Source organism: Dermacentor albipictus, chromosome 1, assembly GCF_038994185.2.
Source record: "Dermacentor albipictus isolate Rhodes 1998 colony chromosome 1, USDA_Dalb.pri_finalv2, whole genome shotgun sequence".
In the NCBI taxonomy this organism is placed as follows: domain Eukaryota; kingdom Metazoa; phylum Arthropoda; class Arachnida; order Ixodida; family Ixodidae; genus Dermacentor; species Dermacentor albipictus.
The window spans coordinates 405,912,940-405,935,852 of NC_091821.1; the positions used below are offsets into that span (position 1 = coordinate 405,912,940).

General features: G+C 47.9%; 2 protein-coding genes across 2 annotated transcripts in view; one reads left to right on the forward strand and one right to left on the reverse strand.

Moving 5' to 3' along the window:
• The window catches only part of LOC135903541 (uncharacterized), a 267,224-nt gene extending 255,996 nt beyond the window's left edge, over nucleotides 1–11,228 (reverse strand). Inside the window, exon 1 of the mRNA XM_070532142.1 lies at nucleotides 11,098–11,228. The gene's annotated coding sequence lies outside the window, so the exon portion shown is untranslated. The remainder of the gene's footprint in view (nucleotides 1–11,097) is intronic.
• On the forward strand, nucleotides 1,570–21,005 carry LOC135903575 (endochitinase-like). The gene is made up of 9 exons (XM_070532138.1): nucleotides 1,570–1,723; nucleotides 3,017–3,108; nucleotides 9,809–10,099; nucleotides 12,736–12,998; nucleotides 15,094–15,197; nucleotides 15,821–15,944; nucleotides 17,099–17,290; nucleotides 18,999–19,118; nucleotides 20,369–21,005. The coding sequence occupies exons 2-9, from the start codon at nucleotides 3,042–3,044 to the stop codon at nucleotides 20,519–20,521; spliced, it is 1,314 nt and encodes a 437-aa protein (XP_070388239.1). The 5' UTR covers nucleotides 1,570–1,723; nucleotides 3,017–3,041; the 3' UTR covers nucleotides 20,522–21,005.
• Nucleotides 21,006–22,913: the final 1,908 nt, after the last annotated feature.

Sequence of the window (22,913 nt, forward strand, 5' to 3'; positions counted from 1 at the left end):
GCCCTGAGCGAAAGCATCCCTTTGGAGAGCTGATTACTTATACCGCGTTTGAGCTTTACTTCCGCGTAAATCACATGCGGTCTCTTGTGAAGGCTACCGCGCACTTAATCATTTCCGAATAAGCGATTGTATTCCGAAACGAAACCTATAGCGCAAGGTGCTTGCATCCACTTGTGCAGTGAATGCGGAGACAAATGCCGCTCAGATGTGCCAGCGGCCTTTGAAGGAAAGGGGAATTCACTGCTCAAGGCGACAAAAGGGAAACGTCGTTTCGGAAATAGGCGATTATGCAAAACACCAAGATTACCTTCCCACAATTTAGCCTCACCCGCCGCGTTGGTTTAGCGACTATGATGGTGCGCTAAGCACGAGGTCGCGGAATCAAATCAGTGCCGCGGTGGCCGCATTTCGATGGGGGAGAAATGCAAGAAACGTCCATATCCTGTGCATTGTGGGCACGTTAAAGATCCCCTGGTGGCAAAAATTAATTCGCAGTCACCCACTACTGAATTCCTCATCACCAAATCGTGGTCTTTTTGGCCCGTAACAACCAAGAATTCTATACACAATTTATGCTAGATAGGCCGTAAAACTCGTGAAATGTACAAATGTGAAGTGCTTCTACTGTGTAGAATAATTTGTTACGTGCCAGTAAACATAATAGCAGCGCTAAGTTAATTTAAATGTGACAGAAAGAAAAATAAACCGAAAGAACGAGGCAGGCGCCTGCTCCGGCCTTTTCGCGCACTATTGTTCCCGTGTCGTCTTATTTTCTTCATTTTTTTTACATTTAGTACTGATTACTGTGCTTGCATGCACGAGCCAACAGCTAACGTATAACGCCCACCCCCTTAACCCATTTTCATATGGATATCAGTGCTTTGGAGAATTTTTGATTAAAGGATGTCGTAGACTAATCCAACTACTTCGTTTCCTTTTTTATTTAATTATGGATTGCGTAATTTTACACTGTTGTATTAAATAAACATTTTGTACCAATCTTCTTGTTAACCGAGGGTCCCGCTGCAGTCATTTGACTTTAGATCCCTGTATACCAACAACCAACTAAGTATCTTGAATAAACAACAAGCTGAAACTAAACTGAAACTAAACAGGCACATAACAACAATCCGCAATGTGTCTACAGTGTTTCTAATTTCTCAGTATTCGCCGAGTTCGAGGTTCAGCCATATTTATAGCGCGCGCGCGTATATGCGGATGCGATCCTCCCGCCTCGGCTTCTGGCGCGCCCGTGCTATCGGAGGTTACTGCCGCCGCCAACAGGAATACGAGGAACCGGACGGGCTGTGATCGGCCGCCGCACGTGCGGCGGATTAAAAAAAATCAAAGAAAGGAAAACGAGCGCGACACAAAGATCGCACACATGCATTTCCAGTTCCGCCAGCAACCGAGCCCCCGCCTTCTTTCATTCTCCGCTCGACATTTCGTTGCGCAAACGCATCGACTGCGTGCTCTGCTCACGCGTCGCGTTCGCCAGCCTGCGTCGAGGTTCAGAAAGAGTTGTGGAGAGGAAGAGAGATAAAAAAAGAAAGGAGTAGCGTTGGCGAGGGCAAGTGAAAGCAAATGACGTGAACGCGCATGTCGCGGGTCTTCCCCTATCTCGGCGTGGCGTTACAAAACTGGTCGCGCTTTTCTTGCTTATAAACAGTCCGCACGACTCCCACCGCAGCGATTCACGCTGCTGCCTTCGCACTGCTTTCAGGTGAGCGCGCCAAAGCCTCGGTCTGAAAATTTTTTTTTGTCACGTTCGCCGATTTGCGTCTCCGACGTTGGTGAAAATGTAGGTGTATAGTATGTAGTATATGGGTCGGTTTCCGTGCGGGATCTTACACCTCCTGCAGGAAGTATGCGCGCTGAGACAAGAATAAGTTGTTTCGATAGAGGATGCACCGTTTCCGACTGATACTCCTCGCTCATACACATAGCGGACCCGGGAGCAAGCACCGCAATTTCATTTTTCACGATTTACCCTAAATACGTGCTTAGTAACCAAAGCATTGGACCGACTTCGCACACCTTCCGCTATGTCTCAGTGGACACGGCTGCGTTCTGCTGCTGAGCGTGCGAGGTCGCGGGTACGATTTCCGGCCGTGGCGCAGCCGCAATCTGGTTGGGGGCAGAATGCAAAGACATTTATGTGTTTAGAATCAGACCGGCGTTCAAGAATCGCAAGTGTTAAAAAGAAGTAATACCGAATTCCGCCCCTCTGCGACAACTATCATAGCCCGCGCGTTTCTTTTGGAACCTTAAGATCCATAACGTAAGTTTTGTCAGAATTTGTGACGATCAAAACTGAGAACTATAGTCTGGCAACAAGTGCACTCTATCGCAAGGCTAAATGGCTCAGTCACTCTTGAGTGGTGGTTAATTATATCCGCTCACCCTTCAACCAGCATATAAACTCTAAACCCATGGGAGCAACGTTTTGTAGCGAACGTCTATGGAAGTGCGGAAATTTCGAGGTCGATATTCTTTCGCGAAAGGTGCGTCTTTCCACGCATTTCGAAGTTCGTGAAGATACTACAGAGGCTAAACATTTACAAAGGTGCTGAGCAGTTTTTGCGATTACTTAGAAGAATTTGCAGACAAAGAAGCCTTAACTTGGAAGGCCACTGAGAGGGACGAAAGATGTTGCGCGCCCTAGAGACAGTCGCCTGCTTCTTGGCCGCATTTCTTGACACTTGTAGCGTGAAGACATGTCGGATATTATTGATTTGAAATGACGTTAGCAACGTGGGTAGCAACAAACAACAAAAGCGTCGCGCCTTTTTTTTTTTTTCTCGCCGTTCACCGGTGCTTCTCGTTTGAAGTCAGTTGAAGTTGAACACAGTTGAACACAGTACAGTCAGTTGAACACAGTTGAAGTCCGGCGTTTGTGTTGTCTTTCTCGCCTCGTCCTTGTTCAAATGTGCGCTGGAACTATGTTTCACAATGCTAATCATAACCAACTAGCCCAGCTGTCCATACTTAACTCCTCGCCAATTTTCCTTTGCAGCTCTAACTCGGGCCAACGAATCACCATGAAGCTACTTGCGCTCCCGCTCGCCTTACTACTGACCTGCGCTTTTGGCATGCCCCAGCAGAACGGTGAGTGCTCGACTTGTATAGTGAACGTGGGCAAAGCACCCGCGAAACAACGTTTAGACGTTCGTTGCCGACGAAACTGATTTTTCTAGTGGCCGCACGTGTACGTTAAGGAGAGGGGAAGGAAAATCGGACCTCGAGTGCCCAAGCCCACGAAGGTCATTGTCAGCCGATAAACGAAATATCGCGGGGTAATCAACAGCGTATAGTTACTGCAAGGTCCAAAGCGAGGGTCACCACACGAACGCCGCTGGCCATGCCGGCAGAAACGACTCTTACGGGCGCGGTGCCATTCGCCGGCGCGCATACCCATCTACCGTTCCTCAATTCCCATACCTAACTTCCCACTTTTTTTTTTCATCTTGGCAAGAGAGTAGTGAATTGTTCAGTTTTAACTTTTGTTCTTTTTATATGCAGTACATACAATGCTATCGTATGGATATGCAGTAGAAAGAACTGACTGGCTTGGCCTATGAAACGGACATAGCATGCAGTGGATAAATAAAATCGATTAAAGAAGATGGATATATGGGAGCCGTGCAAACTGCAGGTAAACCTCGAATAACATTAGCGTAGCAGGCAAAGCGCGAGTGAACAAGACGCAGAAATAAGGCGACCTTGGAAGTCAGAAGGCTGAAAACTACAGAAGCGTACCGAGGTGGAGCCCAAGTCCAGTGCAACCATACCGGCGATAAATGACTATTTCATTGTTCATGCGAGAGCGGCCATGGGCGGAAAATTTTATTTGCGATATCTCCTGCAGAGGGCGAAGGAGGAGGAAAACAAAGAGAGAAGGCAGGGATGTTAACAAGAGATGCGTCTGGTTGGCTACCCTACCCTGAGGGGATGGGAAAGAGGGAATAGAAAGATAAGATAGAGAGAAGGAGGGGGAAAGCTGCGGTGAGCTCGCGCTTGCACGCGGAGGGCCTGAGCGAGTCAAAAGCGTTCACATAATCCAGTCGCCCTCAAGAATGACAATAGTATGTCACTGATTTGATAAGCCAACTCGTGACGTTGTCAACTGGTAGTTTCCCTGCAGCAGTCCAAGAAGATAATCATCAGTTGAAAAAAAAACATTTAGTTTCGCGCTGCAACGAGAAATTGGTTCCTCCCTATTCCTATAAGCCCATATCGATACGGAGCACTTAAAATGAAGACAAGGAGATAGAGAAAGGTGTACCTACACCCGCCGTGGTTGCTCAGTGGCTATAGTGTTGGGCTGATGAGCACAAGGTCACGGGATTGGATCCCAGCCACGGCGGCCGCATTTCGACATGCGAAAACACCCATGTACTTAGATTTAGGTGCACGTTAAAGAACCCCGGTGGTCGAAATTTCCGGAGTCCTCCACTACGGCGTGCCTCATAATCGGAAAGTGGTTTTGACGCGCTAAATCCCTCAATTTAATTTCAAGGTGTACCCTCACTCAGCGTGCACAGTCGTTCTATGCACTTAGCTTGAGCACGCGAGCTGCGCTGCTAAGATGTCGTGCAGCTTGTGCAGTAAAACGATTTCGTAACGAAGCATTGCGCCCATATTCGTGGTACTGACACCATGACAATTGAGCTTCAACAGCAGTTCAGTTCCATAGTTCAACAGCACAGCAATAAAAGAAAAAGCTCAAACCGCGTCAATGAGAGCGTGCATGAAAGCTTTGGGAAGGAAGAAAGGAAGGAAAACTTTATTTGGTCCTGCAAAAGCGGGCCGCTCCCACGTCGGGACCGGAAGGCCAAGCCTCACGGCCACATCGTGAGCCTGCTGGACAGCCCAGAATTGTTCATCCAGGTCTGGGCTGCGAAGTGCAGCCTCCCACCTGGACGCATTTTTGATCGCCGAGTCTTCAATTATTTCGCAAGACCAGAGCATGTGTTCGAGCGTGGCTAAAGCACCACAATCTTGGCAGTAAGGCTCTGTATACGTCTCTGGATAAAACATGTTCAGTCTCCGTGGGCAAGGATAAGTACCAGTCTGTAGTAAGCGTAATGTGAGTGCCTGAGCCCTGTTTAGTTTAGGATGCGGCAAACTGTAAACCCTGCGATTAAGAAGGTAATACTTCGTGATTTCATTGTATGTGGAAGGGGAGTCTCTATTCTCGGAGAGTACCGCCACGCCGTTGCGCGGGGCAGAGCGGAGGGTAAGATCTCGCGCTGCCTCATGAGCGGACTCATTGAGATTCGGAGGGGCTCCCTCGATCATCCCAAGGTGAGCAGGGAACCAACATAAGTAGTGTTGAGAGATCTCACATGTCTGCATAATTTTAAAAGCAACCTTAGCCACCGTGCCCTTCTCAAAGGCCCTAACGGCCGACTTTGAATCGCTATATACAAAAGGCCTGCGCCTGTCAACCAAGGCGAGCGCAATAGCCGCTTGCTCCGCGACCTCTGGCCTATCAGTCCGAACGGTAGCAGCGTTAACGAGACTGCCCTCATTGTCCACGACAACTATGGTAAACACCTTTCTCTCCTCGTTGAAAGAAGCATCGACGAAGCCAACCTTCTGATTCTCATCACGAATGAGTCTCAGTAGGCAAGCTCCCCTTGCCTTTCTTCTACCAACATTTCGCTCCGGATGCATGTTCCTGGGAACAGGCTTGACGTGATACCGATTACGGACCTTCACGGGAATACCGACATGAAGCTGCGAAACCTTCTCCTGAGGAACCCCTAACTCTCTCAGAATCTGCCGACCCGTGCTAGTCGTAGAGAGACGCACCATCTGCGTCCTCTCCTGAGCCTCAGCTATCTCATCCAAGGTATTATGAATTCCCAGCTGGAGAAGTCGGTCGGTGCTAGTGCACATTGGCACTCCCAACACTTTCTTCGTGATCTTCCTAATCTGCGTGTCAAGCTTTTCCTTCTCCGATGGTTTCCACTTGTGCATGGCCGCCACATAAGTAAAGTGACACAATACAAATGCGTGCATAAGTCTAATGAGACTGTCCTCCTTGAGCCCCGTCTGCCTGTTGGCCACCCTCTTCACTAGGCGTACCGCATTTTCTGTCTTGGCAATGATCTTCTGGATCGTCAGCGTGTTGGCGCCGTTTGACTCAATAATCATCCCCAGAACCCTAATCTTATCTACCCTAGGTATGAGATTGCCATTTCTTGTACGAAGCTGAATGCTCAGCTGGTCCACGGGGATCCATCCCCTTGGCTTGCGTCCCCTTCTAGTGGGACTGTACAGCAACAGCTCCGACTTAGAGGGGGAGCACCTTAACCCCGTCGGGTCCAAATAATTCTCAATTACATCTACTGCCTCCTGCAGAACACTTTCGACATAGCCCTCACTACCACCGGGACACCATATGGTCACGTCATCTGCATACATGGTGTGCCTAATCCCCTCAATCTCCAAGAGCTTCTTGGTCAATCCGACCATGGCCAGATTGAACAATGTGGGCGAGATGACGGCCCCTTGAGGAGTGCCCCTGTCTCCAAGATTGAACATCTTTGACTCCAGCTCCGCAACCTTCAAGGTAGCCTTCCTGCCTGACAGGAAGGACCTGACATAGTCATGAAAGCGCGCGCCGAGGCCAAGATCCGAAATGGACTTAAGGATATAAGAGTGGCGAACGTTGTCAAAAGCCCTCTCCAGGTCCAGCCCTAGGATGGCCTTAACGCCGCTTCCATCTCCATCAATGACCTGATGCTTGATGAGCTTCATTGCGTCTTGAGTCGACAACCCAGCCCTAAAACCAATCATAGTGTGGGGGTAGACCTGGTTCTCCTCAAGGTACCTTGTAAGCCGATTAAGCACCGCATGCTCGGCTACCTTGCCCACACACGAAGTGAGCGAAATAGGCCTTAAGTTATCGATGCTCGGGACTTTGCCAGCCTTGGGAATCAGCACCGTGAGAGCTGTCTTCCACTGCTCCGGAACCACCCCGTCTCTCCACATAGCGTTAACCTCCCCGGTAAGGTACTTGATTGACCTATCGTCCAGATTTTTCAAAAGCTTGTTCGATATCCCGTCCGCTCCGGCAGCCGACTTGCTCTTAAGGTTATGCAAAACCGTGCGTACCTCTTCCACAGAAAAGTCCTCATCTAGGGAAAAGTTGTCCTCTCCCGTGTAGGCCTGCTCCGTTAGAAAAGCATCCGGGTCCGCAACAGGAAGGTATTTGTTGGCCAGCTTTTCAACCAGCTCTTCCTCTGAGGCAGACCCCACTGCTTCGTGTACAGCTCTAGCAAGGACGTGCCCCTGACTAACCCTCGTATTGGAGTCGTTCAGCAAATGCTTAAGCAAGCCCCACGACCTCCCGTTGCGCACCTGCTCGTCCACCGAGTTGCATACCTCATCCCACTGTTGCCTAGACAAAAGCTTACAGTGCTCCTCAATCAGCTTATTCAGCTCAGAAATCTTTTTGCGCAGCCTTCGATTAAGCCTCTGCTTCTTCCACCTAGCCAGCATAGACTGCTTGGCTTCAATCAGATGGGCCAGCCTGCTATCAATACTATCCACCTCCAAATCCGTAGTGATCTCCTTCGTAGCCTCCTTTACATCCTCCCTCACCTGGGTGACCCAATCCTCCAGGGACGGCCGGTACAGGCCTTCGAATACCTTCCCCCTTTCTCCTCTCTCCTCCCGGATCATCCGAAACTTATCCCAGTCTATAAACGTTAACGCCCTAGGGCGCCTACCCTCAACCTCAAAAACGACTTGGTTAATATAATGATCACTACCTAGGTCTTCGGCAAGATTGCACCAACTAGGCTTGGCTGCGTTTTTTACAAAGCAGAGGTCTGGGGTAGTATCCCTACACGTCGACGTCCCTATACGTGTCGGAAAGGCAGGGTCAGTGACCAGCGTAAGGTCAAACTCCGCAGCGTTCTGCCAAAGGTCTCTCCCTTTTACTGTGTCATGCTTGTAACCCCACACGTGATACGGAGCATTAAAATCCCCAGCCACGATCAGCGGATGGTCCCTGGCAAGCTTAGAAGCCTTCTGCAGAAGCAGCTTGAATCTCTGCACCCTGTCCCTCGGGGCACTATACACGTTCAGAATAAACACGCTTTTCTTGTTCACCCGGTTAGGAATCACCTCAATCATGACATATTCCAGGGAACTTAAAGGTATCTTAAGGTCATGGATCACATGCGTCCGTTTGCTATCCAACAGAATGCAGGTCCCCCGAGCTTTGGATTCGCCGAAGACGGTTCGATAGCCCGTCAGAGAAACTTCTTCCGTCATTGGGAGTGCACAATACTTTCGACGAACTGAGGCAAGCCACCCTGATGCGACAGAGGGAGTGCCTCAGCTTCACAAAAACTGGCAGGGCAATATTGGCTAGACTCAATATCCCAGCATACCCCATTTATCTCACAGAGTAGGCCGTACCTCTACCTCCTTCGATGAGATCCAAAATTACAGTAGCCCCAATTCCAAAGAATATGCATCTCGAGTACAACAAAGAAAGGCGCAAAGCACGCGCACAACACATTCAATCAGCCTTCTCTAATAACCATAGGTACAACACGTACTACACGGACGCAGCTCTGTATGCAGAGGCGACCGGGCAGCGCTACCAAAGGAGGTACGCCCTGGCAGTCGTAAACGCTATCAGCCACCAGCATATTACCGCGTCGGCCACGGCGGGATCCCCAACCTCGGCTGAAATATTAGCAGTGGCGATCGCACTCGCTCACGCGGAGCGTTCGCAAAGGGACTCGGTCGTGGTCACGGACTCCCAGGAGACATGTCGCATGTTTCTCAAGGGGCGCGTGACTGCGGCTAGCCTCGCGATAATCCCCAAATCCTTCAACCACCATCATCGCCTACTCTGGTGCCCGGGCCACGCGGGGGTACAGGGGAACGAAAAGGCTAACGCGTTAGCTCGAGGGTTCACTAACCGAGCGACGGCGTCTTCTTCTAACCCCAACCACCCACACTACCCCTCACAAAATTCCACCAATTTAAATGCCAAAGACATCCTTGCTCATCAGCGTGGAGTCCTAAGAAAATGCCCGCCGCCTCACCCACAACTTAACGGGGAAGAGGCCTCCGATTGGCGTAAAATACAGACCGGGGTGTTCCCCCATTTAAAATTGCTACTCCCACTCCCACTGCAAATTGCTACTAAATCCCACTCGTTATAGGGCCAACTGTCCTTGGTGTGGTGGCATACCTACCCTAATGCACATAACCTGGGAGTGCACTAAGCACCCTCATAGGCCAAATACCAGTACGACAATGTAGCAGTGGGAGGCACAGCTCGCCCGCTCCGACCTGGTAGGACAAAAGTCCTTAATTAGCCAAGTCAGGCATGCAGCAGAGGCCAGTGGGGCCCTGGACTGAGAGGCTCCGACCACCACTCCTTCAAATCTTTACAATTACAATAAAGTTTCTCTCTCTCTCTCTCAGAAAAGCCGCAGACGTAATGTGCATTTCTTTCACTTACAATATCTAGTTGAAGGAAAAGAAACCAATAGCACGGGACAAGAGATGTTCACACCACCAGTCGTGGTGTGACCATTTCTTCTTTTCTTTTGTGACTAGTTTTTTTTTTTTCCTTCAACTATGTACCAACTGGCCCGGATGGCAACCTTGCTACAATATGTAGCTCATGGTGCCAGATAGAGCTTCTATCGGAACCCCCGAAAAAAATAGCGCGTAATCATTTATGATTTGCGGCGTACGCTATCGTGGCGTCCATAATCCAACTCAACACAGCACGTGTGTAACTATGATTTGTGTTTATTTTGTTTAGGTAGTGGCACAGGCATGTCAACAGCAAGCACGGCGGTGGTCTCGTCGTCCACCCCAGCGTCAGCCAACGCCACCACATCGACGACGACTCGCTCGGGCGCGCGGTCGGGAGGTCCGGCGCCGATAGTGTGCTACTACTACGGCTGGGCCAACACGCGGCCCCACCCTGCCAACTACGGCGTCAACAACATCCCGGGTGACCTGTGCACGCACGTCAACTTTGCCTACGCGGGCGTCAATCCGGAGACCTGGGAGCTCAGGAGCGAGGTGCCTGAATACGAGAGCAACAGGGGTGAGAAGCCTTGGCCGTTTCTTACGACGCAGAAAATCCTGCCGCCATTTGATCTTCTCGCGAAGGCAGCCAATTGTCTCAGTATTGTGTGTGCAGTGTTCGCGGCACGTTTTGAGCATCATGTCTCGCATGGAATGCCACGGGTACAGTGTATGCCTATCACATGCAGGTGTTATCACTTTTACTTCGCACCGTACGCCCTCATGTCCTACATGGTGCAGACGAAGCATGACTATAAAATGAGTAATCAAGCACCGAAACGCTATTTCTTGTGAGTTCTATATGCTCGCCATAACGAAGCTTTCAAATCAAGAAAACGTTCGGTCTGTGTAAAGCGTGAATATACAACCATGCATTGAATCTAAAGAACAAAACATTTAAAAAATGCCAGATGATACTCGAATTCTTTACTGGACGAACTGCTGCCCAGAAAACGCAAGTAACACTACAATCACATTGATAGCGGCCAGCGCTATCGTCGGTCGCCTAATCTAATCACGCGGGCAAAAGAATGCGTCCGCTATTTCGACGTGTATTGCGGTACTTTCCAGAATAATCGCTGGCGCACGTGTGCAACACTATTTGCGACGGGCGCGCAATCTAATCATATAGGCCTGCCTCACTATAGAAGTGGCAGCAACAATCGAGAGAATACACCGAAGCCACCTGCCTTGCTACCATCTTTGGATGTATGGTACGCGCCATAGAACCCTGTTGGATTACATCGAACACAACCAATTATACGTGTACATAAACTTACATTAATCACACGTTTTATTCCGCAGGGCAAACTTTCGAATTGAAGAAAAAAAACGAAGCCCGCCAAAAAGTGATACGACACGCAGTAGTAATATAGAAAGATATTTTTGTTTACACAAGATATTTATCATAACGGTATACGCCAAATTCAAACCGATACAGAAGTGGGTTGTAACCACGTTCCGATTTTAAAAGCAACCACGCGTTCAAGTCAGCGTTGTAATATGGGCGGTGATTACCTGGTGCCATGCAGTGATACATTCCTTGTGATACCAGGGCTGTTCTTGTAGTAGCCGATCCCCGAGATTCTTTGGTCTTCCCTCATAAGCACAGCAACAGAGATGCGCATCCATTGGTTTCCTTGTGAAGAGAGCATTGCAAGGTGCTAAACCTTGTCACCTCACTCGGACCACTGCAGTTCGCCGGCAACGCCTGCGCATGCTCGCAATGAGTGTGCGCCACGAGACGTAGGTTGCGCCAGCACTTGGCCTAAATGCAATCGGGATCTGCGACTCTACGGCAAATATCGTGACTGTGTGCTCCCCAATTTCAGAAGCCGTGGTCCCACATTATACAGGGTTTTTCGCGTAATTTGAACCAAGGACTTTAAAAAAGAAGTAGTTAACCGCAACTGACTGAAACCAACGGCATATGGTTTGCCGTCATGCGGCGCTCCTTAGCGTATCTTGTATGTTGGGCTTAATTAGTTAATTAACGAAGATCAATTAATTTTTCTTACATTTTCTTTAGGGCCAAGTGCGTTTCGTTAACTTGTAGAGGGCACTCGAAAACCACCGATCCATTTTCTTTTTTTTTTCGGTAACGTACACACTGCGCGGCTATTTCTCCCGGCGTTTAAAGAAAGCCCACGAAATATGAAATAAAACCACGTGACGGCGCTCATGCGCTACTGTATTGCAGCGCTCTCATCCGGGCTTCGTGCGAAATAACCGTGCGCGCAGACCGTGGAGCAGTGCGAGGCTGCGGCTCGTATCGGCTTCACAGTGCGTCAGCTTCTTTGGCGCAGTTACACGGACGGGAAGCACCGTCGTGCGGTTGAGCGCGGTGCAATAGCATTGGGCACGAGTGCAGTCACGTGGTTTCATTTAATTTTTCGTGCGCTTTTTTTAAACACCGGAAAAAATCGGCATGCACGGTGTCACAAAAAAAAATTGAATCGGCCATTTCTGAATCCCCTCTGCAACGAAACGCACTTGGCCCTAAAGGGAATATTAAAAAATTTTCACGATTGATCTTAGTTAACTAAGTAGGCGCAATATAAAACATATACTAAGGAGCGCCCCATGACGGCAAGCTGTACGTCGTTGGTTTTGTTCTGTTGCGGTTAACCACTTTTTTTTTATTTTTGGTTCAAGTTACGTGAAACACCCTGTATACGTACCAGCATTTAGGTCGAATGTTGGCACCTCTAGCCGTCCTATAATATAAATATTTTGATGGCCTTCATCCATGTCGGCCGTATAGTGGTGATGGTATATTTCCCTTGTGTTTAAGGCCTGCAAGCTAGCCAATTCATGCGCTTGAAGTCAAAATAGAAGCGATCAACCAAATCGTCAGCGCGAGCCGGTGTCACGTAGAAATGCGAGTGCAAGGCGCATACTCCTTTGAGCCGTTTTACTACTTTAGCAGTTCCAAGCTCGAAACTAAGTTTTCTGTGTCCGTGCGTCCTGTATAGCACAAGCTCTCATCGTACGTACTCATCTACGTACTCTACCCACCAGCTACAAATCTCAAATATACAAGCACCTTTCCTGAAACCGGCACCATGTTGTGCAACCTGCACGAGTCGGTGCCTTTTGTGAGCAGTCTGTTGCGAATATTCAGCGCTCAACCGATACCTGATGCCTTCTTCGCAGAACTCTTCAACAACTTCACGGCCATAAAGACCAAGTACCCGCAGCTGAAGACGCTCCTGTCGGTTGGAGGCTGGCAGCAAGAGAACGGCGTCTTCTCCGCGCTCGTCAGAAACGCTGACAGGAGGGCGCTCTTCATCGAGAGCGTCCTGCTCTGGATGAAGGAGTACAACCTGGACGGCGTGGACATGGCCTGGCGCTTCCCTGGCGTCTCCTACCGCGGAGGATCGCCACGCGACAAGGAAAACTACGCCAGCCTCATCAGGGTGAGGAGGAGTGGGCGGCAGTAGGAGGTGGGAAAACGAACGCACAACGCATGTAGTTCCACCAGTTCTGTGCAGCAGGATAAAAGCAACAATCGGCCACTGCCCGTTCAGCGAAGAGACAGAGAAAATACTCAGTAACTATAAAACGGCCTTGTCTTACACTATCCTTCGTATTTCTTCTATTCCCATTTCTCAGGACAATGTGGACGTTATATAGTATGCGGATAGCTAGAGCTGGTGGTACTATTATTGCATTACCACATTATTGCAACGACCGCTGGCGCTTTTCTAATCTGTCTATATTCCATTTGCCTCGCTGGCGGCGAAGTAGAGCTAGGTCTGTACGACATTTCAAGTTAGGCCCACTAAATTAGCTTGATCCAGCGCGTAGCGCACTCACTATCTCGAAGCCCTCGGAGTGGGAGGCCCGCTTTGTCTTGTTCAGGAGCGGTTGAGCCTTCTCGCGCCTTCAGCTTCCGTAATGCTGCACAAAATTGGTCGGACAAAATCTAGAAAACTTCGTCACTGCGCAAAGCGAAGCACGCAGCCAAAACTATCAAGGCTACGCTGTATGTTGCCACCAGCCAAAGTGACTAATGGGTCGTCACGCACTCTCTTGTGTCGTGTCGAGGCGGCGGCTGCAATAAAGTGGCGTAGCACTTTTTCTTTTTTATGCGAAGCATACTAGCCGCAGAACCCCGCTCTTCCTTGATGCGCCGCGCGCGGCCGCGTAGCTACCATATGACGTCATAACAGCTGCAAAAGCGGAGGCTCAACTCGTGCGCTCGCTTGCGGCCGCGTAGCTACATAGCCGGGTCTCAGCTCGTGCGCTCGCCTGCATGAGTTGGTTTTTCGTCTAGCCGTACCAAATATAGCCAAGCAACAGCAGTTCACCAGGCTAAACAGTGGTTCAACTAAAATAAAGGCTAGTATGCTTCGCATCCTGGGCTTAACCTTAGCTAAGCCACAGCCATTTTTTTTCCCCTTCTCGAGTACATAGCTGCAACTAAGCTTGCAGAAAACACGATGACCGTCGCGAACTAGTCTAAAAACAAGTTACGCGATTACGTTGCGGAACTAAAGTTCGTATCTTCACCAAAATATTGAGTAGGGGGAATTCCCAGCCTGATCATATCGCCGGCAACGTCCTCAGTGCACGATACAGGCGTGCCACAGCTTGAGTAACATAATTATGTTTGGTCGCAAGTATAGTGGAGGAAGAAACTACATTGGTGAGCATCAGTCGGGTGGCATTGTATTCGATACGATGGTAAAATGTACACCGACGAGGTATGAGTGCAAAGCACAAGGGAATGCGCAATTGCAACGAAGGAAAAAAACATAATTTGTTGAATAGCGTTATGCGGTCACATTCGTTCTTGAGCGATAAAGGTCAACGAAATCTTGCTGTTCGTCATATAAGCACCCTTTCTCATTATTTTTTTCTTCTTGCTCTTCGCACTTTATTTGGTCGGGCGCCTTTTATTCGTCCATGTCACTGCCAGTAAATTCACCTTATTGGCAAATTAGGCCAGATATGTCGTGATATGTCATTACCGAGAATGGCCACACGAGCAAGAAATATCGAACAAGGAATGGGTACTTGTCTTCGTCAGGGCAGCAAATGCTTTCCTTAGAAGTGTTTATGTATGCGCGTATCTCACTCAATAAAGGAGGAGGATAGGGATAATCGTGGTTCATATTTTGGTTCACTGTTTTCACTACTCTGGATGTGTCTACGTATAAACCAGCATAAAATGCGTCACGTAGTAATCGAAGACTGCATACGTACGTGCATTCACTAAAGTGAGGCCGCTATAAATGGTCAATCTTCAAGCGGTGCTCTGCGTATCTTCCATGTTCATACAGGCGGCTCTTCAATCTGCTAGCAGCACATTTATTTTCACATCACTCTGCCCGTTCACTGCACCAGACTCCTGGTGCTCTCAAAACAACGTGCGTGTTAACGCCATGCCGCTGTAACCACGCAGTATGTATTAGTGCGGAAATCGTGAGCTTGAGCCCTCTTCCTGTGAGAAGTAACAAAGGTGTGTGTGTTAATTGCGGTCTGCTTTCTTTTCTCTTTCACCAACAGGAGCTGGCTGGCGCTTTTGAAGGGAAAGGCCTGTTGCTCACGGTCGTCATGCCAGTTACCGATGAGTTCCTTAATCCCGGATACGACATTCCAGAAATTTCCAAGTGAGTGGCGTGCTATAAATCCTTGCACTAGTGCTAACGGCAGCCATTGATAAGCCTTGTAAAGCACATTTTAGAATACCATATTTATTTCTCACACCCTAAAAAACAGCTCATTTCTTTTTATGTTTACTGTTCGCTAATTTACGTATTTATAACGAAGAAAACGTTGAAAAAGAAACGTCGTTGAAATGGGGCAGCTTGCTCAGTCAGAGCTAAATATGCCAGTGCCTAAATGCAGCACGACTGTTGGGCTGAAAGCTTGAACTCTTTTAATTAACGGCAAGAAAAAGCACTTGAAAGACAAATCTAATGACAGCAGAAAGCACCCACAACATCAATGCTAGACTTCATACTGCCAGCATTTATGGACAAGAATATTTCCACTCGACGTACACGGCTGCTCAAACAGCTTTCTGTATGCGGGTGTCAAAAGAAATAAAATGCAGTCTTGGGGATCACATGGCGCAGTGAGATTACACACAGCCAGCTGACACCAGAAACCGCACTTGATGAAAAATATTTCATACTGCAAACGAGTTCACATTAATTCTGATGATCAACAACGCTGTCTCCACGCCTTAAATAGAAGGTACAACGGTTTGTTGCTCATCATCTGCCCTCAGGTACGTCGACTGGATCAATGCACAGGCCTACGATCTCAGGGGACCTTGGAACGGCGTCACAGACGTCCACACTCCACTCTACTCCAGGTCTATTGACGTCGGCCCGCAAGTAACGTTGAATGTGGTAAGTGCACATGCGAGTTTAGAGTTAGGCCTCTAGACCAGCCTGACCAAGATTAGCTTATTTATAAAATACACACCTTATTGACAGCGACGAGAAGGAGAGATGGCAACGAGCGCCGATATCCAACAAGCATTTTGCTCTGAATGCAACATTTACCATGTGCAGACTCGTAACTTCAAATTCGCAAGGAACAGTTAAAAGGGCAGATATATATACATGGCCCCAGTTTGGAAGCGCGCTGTGATTTGTGGTGTCATTGAACGTGAATGAGCCTGGTTTCGTGCCCTGGTTCAGTGAACACTCATGTTCTCCTATCTGTATTCGTACTTGAGGCTGCCGTAAATCATTCGCAAAACCATGCGTCACTGCTTACTCGTTGTGGCCTTCACACGATAGAACGTTCATGGTAGTTGTGGCTTGTACGTGTTGTATTACATGTGGCCAGTTGTGCTTCGTTGTAATAATTGCGGATATAACGCGATGCCTGGGCTGTCTATGCGCACATTCCAAATTGTCATGATCGTGTCATACCAGAAAACGAAAGAGCACGTCATACGTGTCAATGACCGATATAGCCACTAATGTCGGTCCCATCAGTCATTACCAGAACCCTTCATCTCGGACAATAACCGGATGCGCAACGCGCTCACCTGGCTTCACTGCTATTGCACATTGATCGTTCAATTGAGTACGCATTTGCATGCTCGGCATTAACACCTCCTTAATTTGTTAAAATTATTTGTTGTCTCTACCGTCACCACCTTTCCTTTGTTTCTTTTTTTTTCTCTTCCATGCTGAGTAGCGGGCCAGAACCATGCACTCATCATGCCGACTTCTACGCTTTCTTCCGAATGATATCTCTCTGAAACTGCGTCTCGGACATCAAACCACTTGATAGAACTGTCGATTTCAGTGCCTTAATTGTTCACCCTTGCGCAGAGGGCCACACCGCTCTTGGTCGCGTTGAGTTCACTTTCCTTTGCCTGTCGGCGTTTCCACAAGTTTATACCGCCCTATACTTTGAGCGTTGTTCTTCCTGCTGTTGTTTGTCCTTGTGGGTGTAGCCTTCAGCATACCTTTACAAGTGCAGAGCAATCTGTTTCTCAGGCACACCTTCCGATCACGCGCGCCCGTTTGCTTGTTTTTTCCCGCAGAAAGACGGCCTTGCCCGCATCGTGAGCGGCGGAGCGCCAAAGTCCAAGGTGGTGATGGGCATCGCCTTCTTCGGCCGGGGATTCACGCTGCTCGATCCGCAGCAGCACGGCCTCCACGCCCTCATCAACCGCGACGTGCCGCCGCACGCCGGGCCCTTTGTTAGGAGCAACGAGATCTTCGCCTACTACGAGGTCAGTGCAACCGAGCGGCTCTCCTTCGATCTCCGTCTCGGAGGTCGCAAGAGACGCGTACACGTTCCACGAGAACGGAACGTTCGAACTGTTGCAGCACAAGTTGCGAATCGACAGAAGCGAATGCGAGGAAGTCTTTCGCGTGATCGTGTGAGCGTGCACGGCAAGAAGTCGCTGCGTAAGAGCCCGTCGGTAACGTTCTCCAGTCTTAAAACTCGGCATCCAAGACCGTATATTAGCTGTTCAACATCAGTTGTTGGATGCTAAACTTAATTTTGTCTCGTGAATCTCTCTAGCTGGCGTTGAAGATGGTTACGCAGTCAGCACTGAGTAAATTCGTCTGCCCTCGCTTTTACTGATAAGGTTAGAAATTATGATAGAAAATCTTCGTGATAGAAAACAAGTGACGCTAGAAAAACGTCCACTCAGCTTTACCTGGGAGACGGTATCGTTTCCCTCAGCATTATAAATACACCCACCCTCGCAATAGCGCTCGTACTCGTCTGCAAAGGTTTCATCATTGTTGAACTTCGATCTTTGCAGGGTTTTAAGAGGGCCACCATTGTTATCCCATGTGTATTAGCTGTTCATTTCGTTCTGTCGCTACAGGTTGTCATGGTTGCGGTGCTGTTTTATTTAAATTCAGTGAACGCAGTTGGTTCGCATTGCGGTTCGCACGTGATTTCGCGTGCGAGCGGCAATGATCAAAAGCAACGTAAAGCACGTACGCACCCTCAGGTCTTCTGTCTCTCGTTCTATTTAATCTGTACAGCTGCTCGCTTGCCGGCACCTGCACCAAGACCATTCAGCGAAGATGCGTCAGAGGGCAAATAATGACGCTGCGAAAACCGCGCGCTACGTTGTCGGTCATGTATATTCAGGAAGCACACTGACAATGGCAGTCGAAGTGCCACATTGCTTCTTAAAGCCTGATGTTGAAATGAACGAATGAATAAGGTAACGCTGCGACAAATTTCGTAGAACGCTCGAGTACTTGGATTTAGGTGCACATCAAGGAATACCAGGTGATTAAAATTAGTCCAGAGCGCCCCACTATACGGAGTACTTCGTAATCATATCGCGTTGTTCGAACGTAAATCCTCAGAAATCATTCTTTAGGGGCCACATCTCGTAATTCATACTGTGAGGTCAACAGACTGCATTACTCTGAAGTCTGCACAAACATGTCTATGCTATCACCGGGGAACTCTGCCATGTAAGCGGTAAAAATCTTAATTCGTCAAATCCGTCATGCGCGTCCAAAGCACACCCCCGGCGAAAAGGCACAACTTTCCTATATATGCCACTAATGGTCGATTCTACCGCGTGTGGCAGTGTTAAAATTGCCGGGACGCGAACTTGGTGCTCGCACATGCTTGCATGCGGTCTTTGTAGATATGACACACCATGCCCGCACCGTGATGCATAGCCATGCATTATTTCAGACCCCCATATGAAAGCGAGTCGCATTTCTGTTTTCTTTGATGTGGGCCTCAAGAAAGAGCCGCAATCTTGAATCACAAGGGCGTCGAAACATGTGCCAGAATATTTCACTCCATTCAACTCATGTACTTGTTGACGTAGTCTATAGCCTCCTCCGTACTTTCTTGTCATTTTGACAAGAATAGGGCGCACAATGGAACGCGTAGACCCCCTCAGCACGCCATATATTAATAAATTAATCTCGTTCTGTCGTTCGACATTTCAGATCTGCCTTAACTTGAAAGGAAACTGGAAACAAGAGTTGGACGACGAAGGCAAGTGCCCGTACGTCTACTACAGGGACCAGTGGATCGGCTACGAGGATGCTGTCAGCATTCAGCACAAGGTACGCATAACCCCTGTCGTACGCCTAACGCAAGCTGGACTATGCATCGACATGACAATTTTGAAAATTCATACTTTGCTTTATTGATGTCCATGCTGCCCTAACGGACAGCTGCTATACGTGCAGCGACGCTGTGAAAAACCAATTGCTGGTCTATAGTAATCAAGCAGAAGTTGAGCTATCGGTCGCAAGTTAGATGCTTAATAATCGTTCTTTCTTGCCTCCGACTACAAGTAGGTCGTATTTTGTTAGGATGCAGCTAGTTGGTTAGTTTACCTCAAATACTTTTTGACTATTCCACATGCAGCTCTTGCCAAAAATTTCAGTCTGCTTCCTTGTTGGGGCTCTCCCGTGTCATTCTGTGTTGGTGTTGTTCTTATTCCCGTTATTATCAGTAGTAGTAGTAGTAATTTTCACCTTGTAGGAAACGTAAAGTAAAACATTTTTTACCATTGATCAAATATTCCTTTGCTAAAAAAACTTATTTCCCCGTTGAGACGTCATAAAATAACCAGCGTACTGCTTTAGTGTCGTGGGGTTTATGTCGCATAATGTTTTTATCAATTGATTCACGGCCCGATTTAATGCTCTTTCGCTCACTGCTGACGTTCGCGTTCGTGTACCACAGCAGATACGAAATCGCCGTGATGTTCTATGCATCTCCTTAGGGCTGCGACAATCCCGCTTCAAGGATACAAATGGCATTGGGTGCCGTTCTGCCCATCTCGTGCTTTAAATCGAATAATTAGCATCCGTGCCAACCTCTAAAAAACTGGCGTCTAGGTCTCTGGCTACCGAAAAAGTTTCATTGTGGTCCTGCTCTTGCTGCGCAGTGATGGCATGTACTGGAAAACGGAAATATGTCCATAATATCCGTGAGGTGTTGTGGCGACCCCTATTTATGTGAATATAGTAAAATTAGAAGAGCGAAAAATATGACACGGACAAGACTGAGCAACACAAGCGCTGCAATGACAAGAAAGCACTTCCTGCAATCACAGGAAGTGCTCAAAATGGAAAATTTCTGCCAGTACTTTATCAGACGTATGGGCCTTGTCAACTCAACGTTTCCAGCAACGTCGCTTCTCCCTTCCTGAAGCGATAGTTAACCATTAACCTGTATATATGAACTGCGTAAAGCGTCCCGTCCCGGTGACATCTACAGCTGCACGAGTGGCTTTGGAACTTCGCGCAAAAAAAAATTAATAGGTGGAAGAGGTGCTCAAATTTGCGCTTGCTTATTCTTCCAGATTGACTTCCTTCAACAAGAGGGCTACCGCGGTGTCTACGTGTTCAACAACGATCTGGACGACTTCCGGGGCTTCTGCGGCGAACCCAACATCCTCCTCAAGACCATCAAGAACGGTTTGAGCGAAAAGAACGAGATCCCTGTGTCGGCCTGAAGGTGGACGTCCGCAGTCGCAGTCAGGAGGATCGTGGCAACCTAGTCACTTTGTCAAGCACAACTACTTCAGAAATTATATTCACTGTGATGCGAACAGAACGCATGCTTTTTCCCCTGCGTATCGATTGACATTTCATGAAAATACCAAAGCGAGCCGTGCCAGCGCCTTCACCGCCAAAAATGCAGTCCCTCTGCGCTTGCGCACTTCTCACTACACTAGCTACACATCACAGTGGCGTTGCTAAGCACAAGCAAGAATCGCAACTGTTTTACGTTCGAAACAAAAAAGCGTGAGCAGCTGTGGCTCATAGCTCCCTCGTTTAGAACATGAACAACTACTTCACATTGTTTGATTAGCAGAAATGTATAATTGCCACAGATGCCGCAATGTTTGGAATGCATATTGCAATACACACGTGGTGATTTAGCTGTGCCATGGAAATCATCCACGCAATAACAATAAAGGCGGGTCACAAAGAGTTTCTAGTGTCTTGTCCAATGCGTTTGCAAGCGAAATTGCAGTCGATAAAGCGATGGCCGGTACGGGACGACCGACGCATTGCCAAATCTTCCTCAAAGTCAAAGCTGCGGGGAACCGTTCATATATCAACTGTTTAGTTTAGGAACCACTACCCAGCCGAGCCGGCTCATAACGGTACCCCTTAAAGCGGACTTTGGCTTACTACCACTCATTTTTCAAATGTTTAAGCACATGCTGCAAAAAGCGTTTGGGTGTCCTTTCAAATACACCAACAATGTCCTTGCGCCAATTCGGTTAGAACGCACGTAATGAATTTCATTGCAGCAGCGCTATGGCAAGCAAACGTGTAAAGCAAATGTCTTGCTATCATACACACCAGGAAGGAGAGAACGCTCGCTGCACACGTAAGTGCTGGCGGCGAGCTTCGGGATGATTTTAAAATGAACGCCCTTATGCGTTGAACGTGTCAGCGCGAAGTGCGTCCAGAAAGATGGCGTTCTCGTCTGTATACAGTTCTGCTGTAGTTTCTTTCCTTGTTCTTCAAAAAAAAAAAAGGCAAGGGTGTCGCAGAAAGATGGAGACTTCATTTCGTCAATTGGACTAAGAAGGGAAGCAGCAACCTTAAAGAAAAGTAGTAAGACTTGAATTCCCTTTGTCGTAACACTGCTTCTGGGCTGAAGCTTCGCTTCTTCCTCCCTTAATCAAAACCTTTGCTGACATCTGACGGCCTTTTGTATACAGGGTGTCCCAACTATCATGCAGCGAGATTTAAAGATATGCAAATGCCAGGTAGCTGGTCAGAACCAAGGTAAAGTTGTTTGCCGTCGCTTGGAGATACTCATATTATTTTTTGCATTTCGTCTAATTACATGTCTTAACTGATCACCTTCTCAAATATTATATTTAGATGAAAAGTGTAAATGAGAAAATTGTAGAGCAACATGAAAAACTCCTGATACAGGTTTCTGTTGCTCAATGCGTGCTGCACGAAAGTATTTTTTCCGAGAGTGAAAGAAGCCCTCAAATACACGCAAAGAGTCTCGAGCGGCCAGTCTCACGGCAATTTTTGAGGGTGAGGGCACCGTTTTGAGTGTGAGTTTCATAAAAAACCTCCCCTACAGCGAACGCTTCTCGCGTCATGTAGTTTGGAGCACACAATAAGATATAAATGAAATCATTTTACTATGATATGTACAAAGCACAAATATACAAGAGCATATGAAAGAGTACATACGCATTGTAGCCGACAATATGTTATTGCACATTTCTCATATAAATATATATCTTTGGCATTATAGGTTTCTTAGTGACTGTTTGGTAACAGGTAATTTATAGTGATACTTCATGGAAATGTCTGGCTTGGACATCGTTTTATTTGTCGACATATCTGCTTCCTGGATTGCCCTCACCAAAAATTAAGATCAAAGGAAAACATGCGCGCTCTTGAATATCGAACAAACCAGCTCTAGTAAACCGAGCCTATTAATAGAAATGACGTGCCTGCTAGAACGAAATAATGACACCTGTAAATATATATCGATGTCAATGCACCGCATTGGTAAGAGTTGCATGTTGACTACCGCCACAATGCGAACAGTTGTCCATCAATGCACTTCACGTGGAACTTCTTCGTTGGAGGCATCGTACTCTTGCTGGCGAGCCAAGCATCGAAAGCGCTTTGGTTCGCTGCCGCCTTCTCTGCGCTGCCACTGGTCGGAGTTCGCTGTTTCCTGGCAAAACTGGCCTCTGTAACACAATATGCAAACATAAAATGGTTTTCGAAAGCAACCTATATTTGTAAAAAAGGAGAGAAATTTTAAAAAATAGGATACGGACTCAAAATTTGTCGCGCAATACATTGCTTCTCGAGTTAACACGGTTCCAGACTCTGGAAAATGCAGTGCCTCAA

Coding starts and splice junctions, on each gene's coding strand:
- LOC135903575 (XM_070532138.1), top strand. CDS start 3,042: ATGAAGCTACTTGCGCTCCCGCTCGCCTTACTACTGACCTGCGCTTTT. Junction 3,109..9,808: donor TGGCATGCCCCAGCAGAACG/GTGAGTGCTCGA, acceptor TATTTTGTTTAG/GTAGTGGCACAGGCATGTCA. Junction 12,999..15,093: donor ACTACGCCAGCCTCATCAGG/GTGAGGAGGAGT, acceptor TTTCACCAACAG/GAGCTGGCTGGCGCTTTTGA.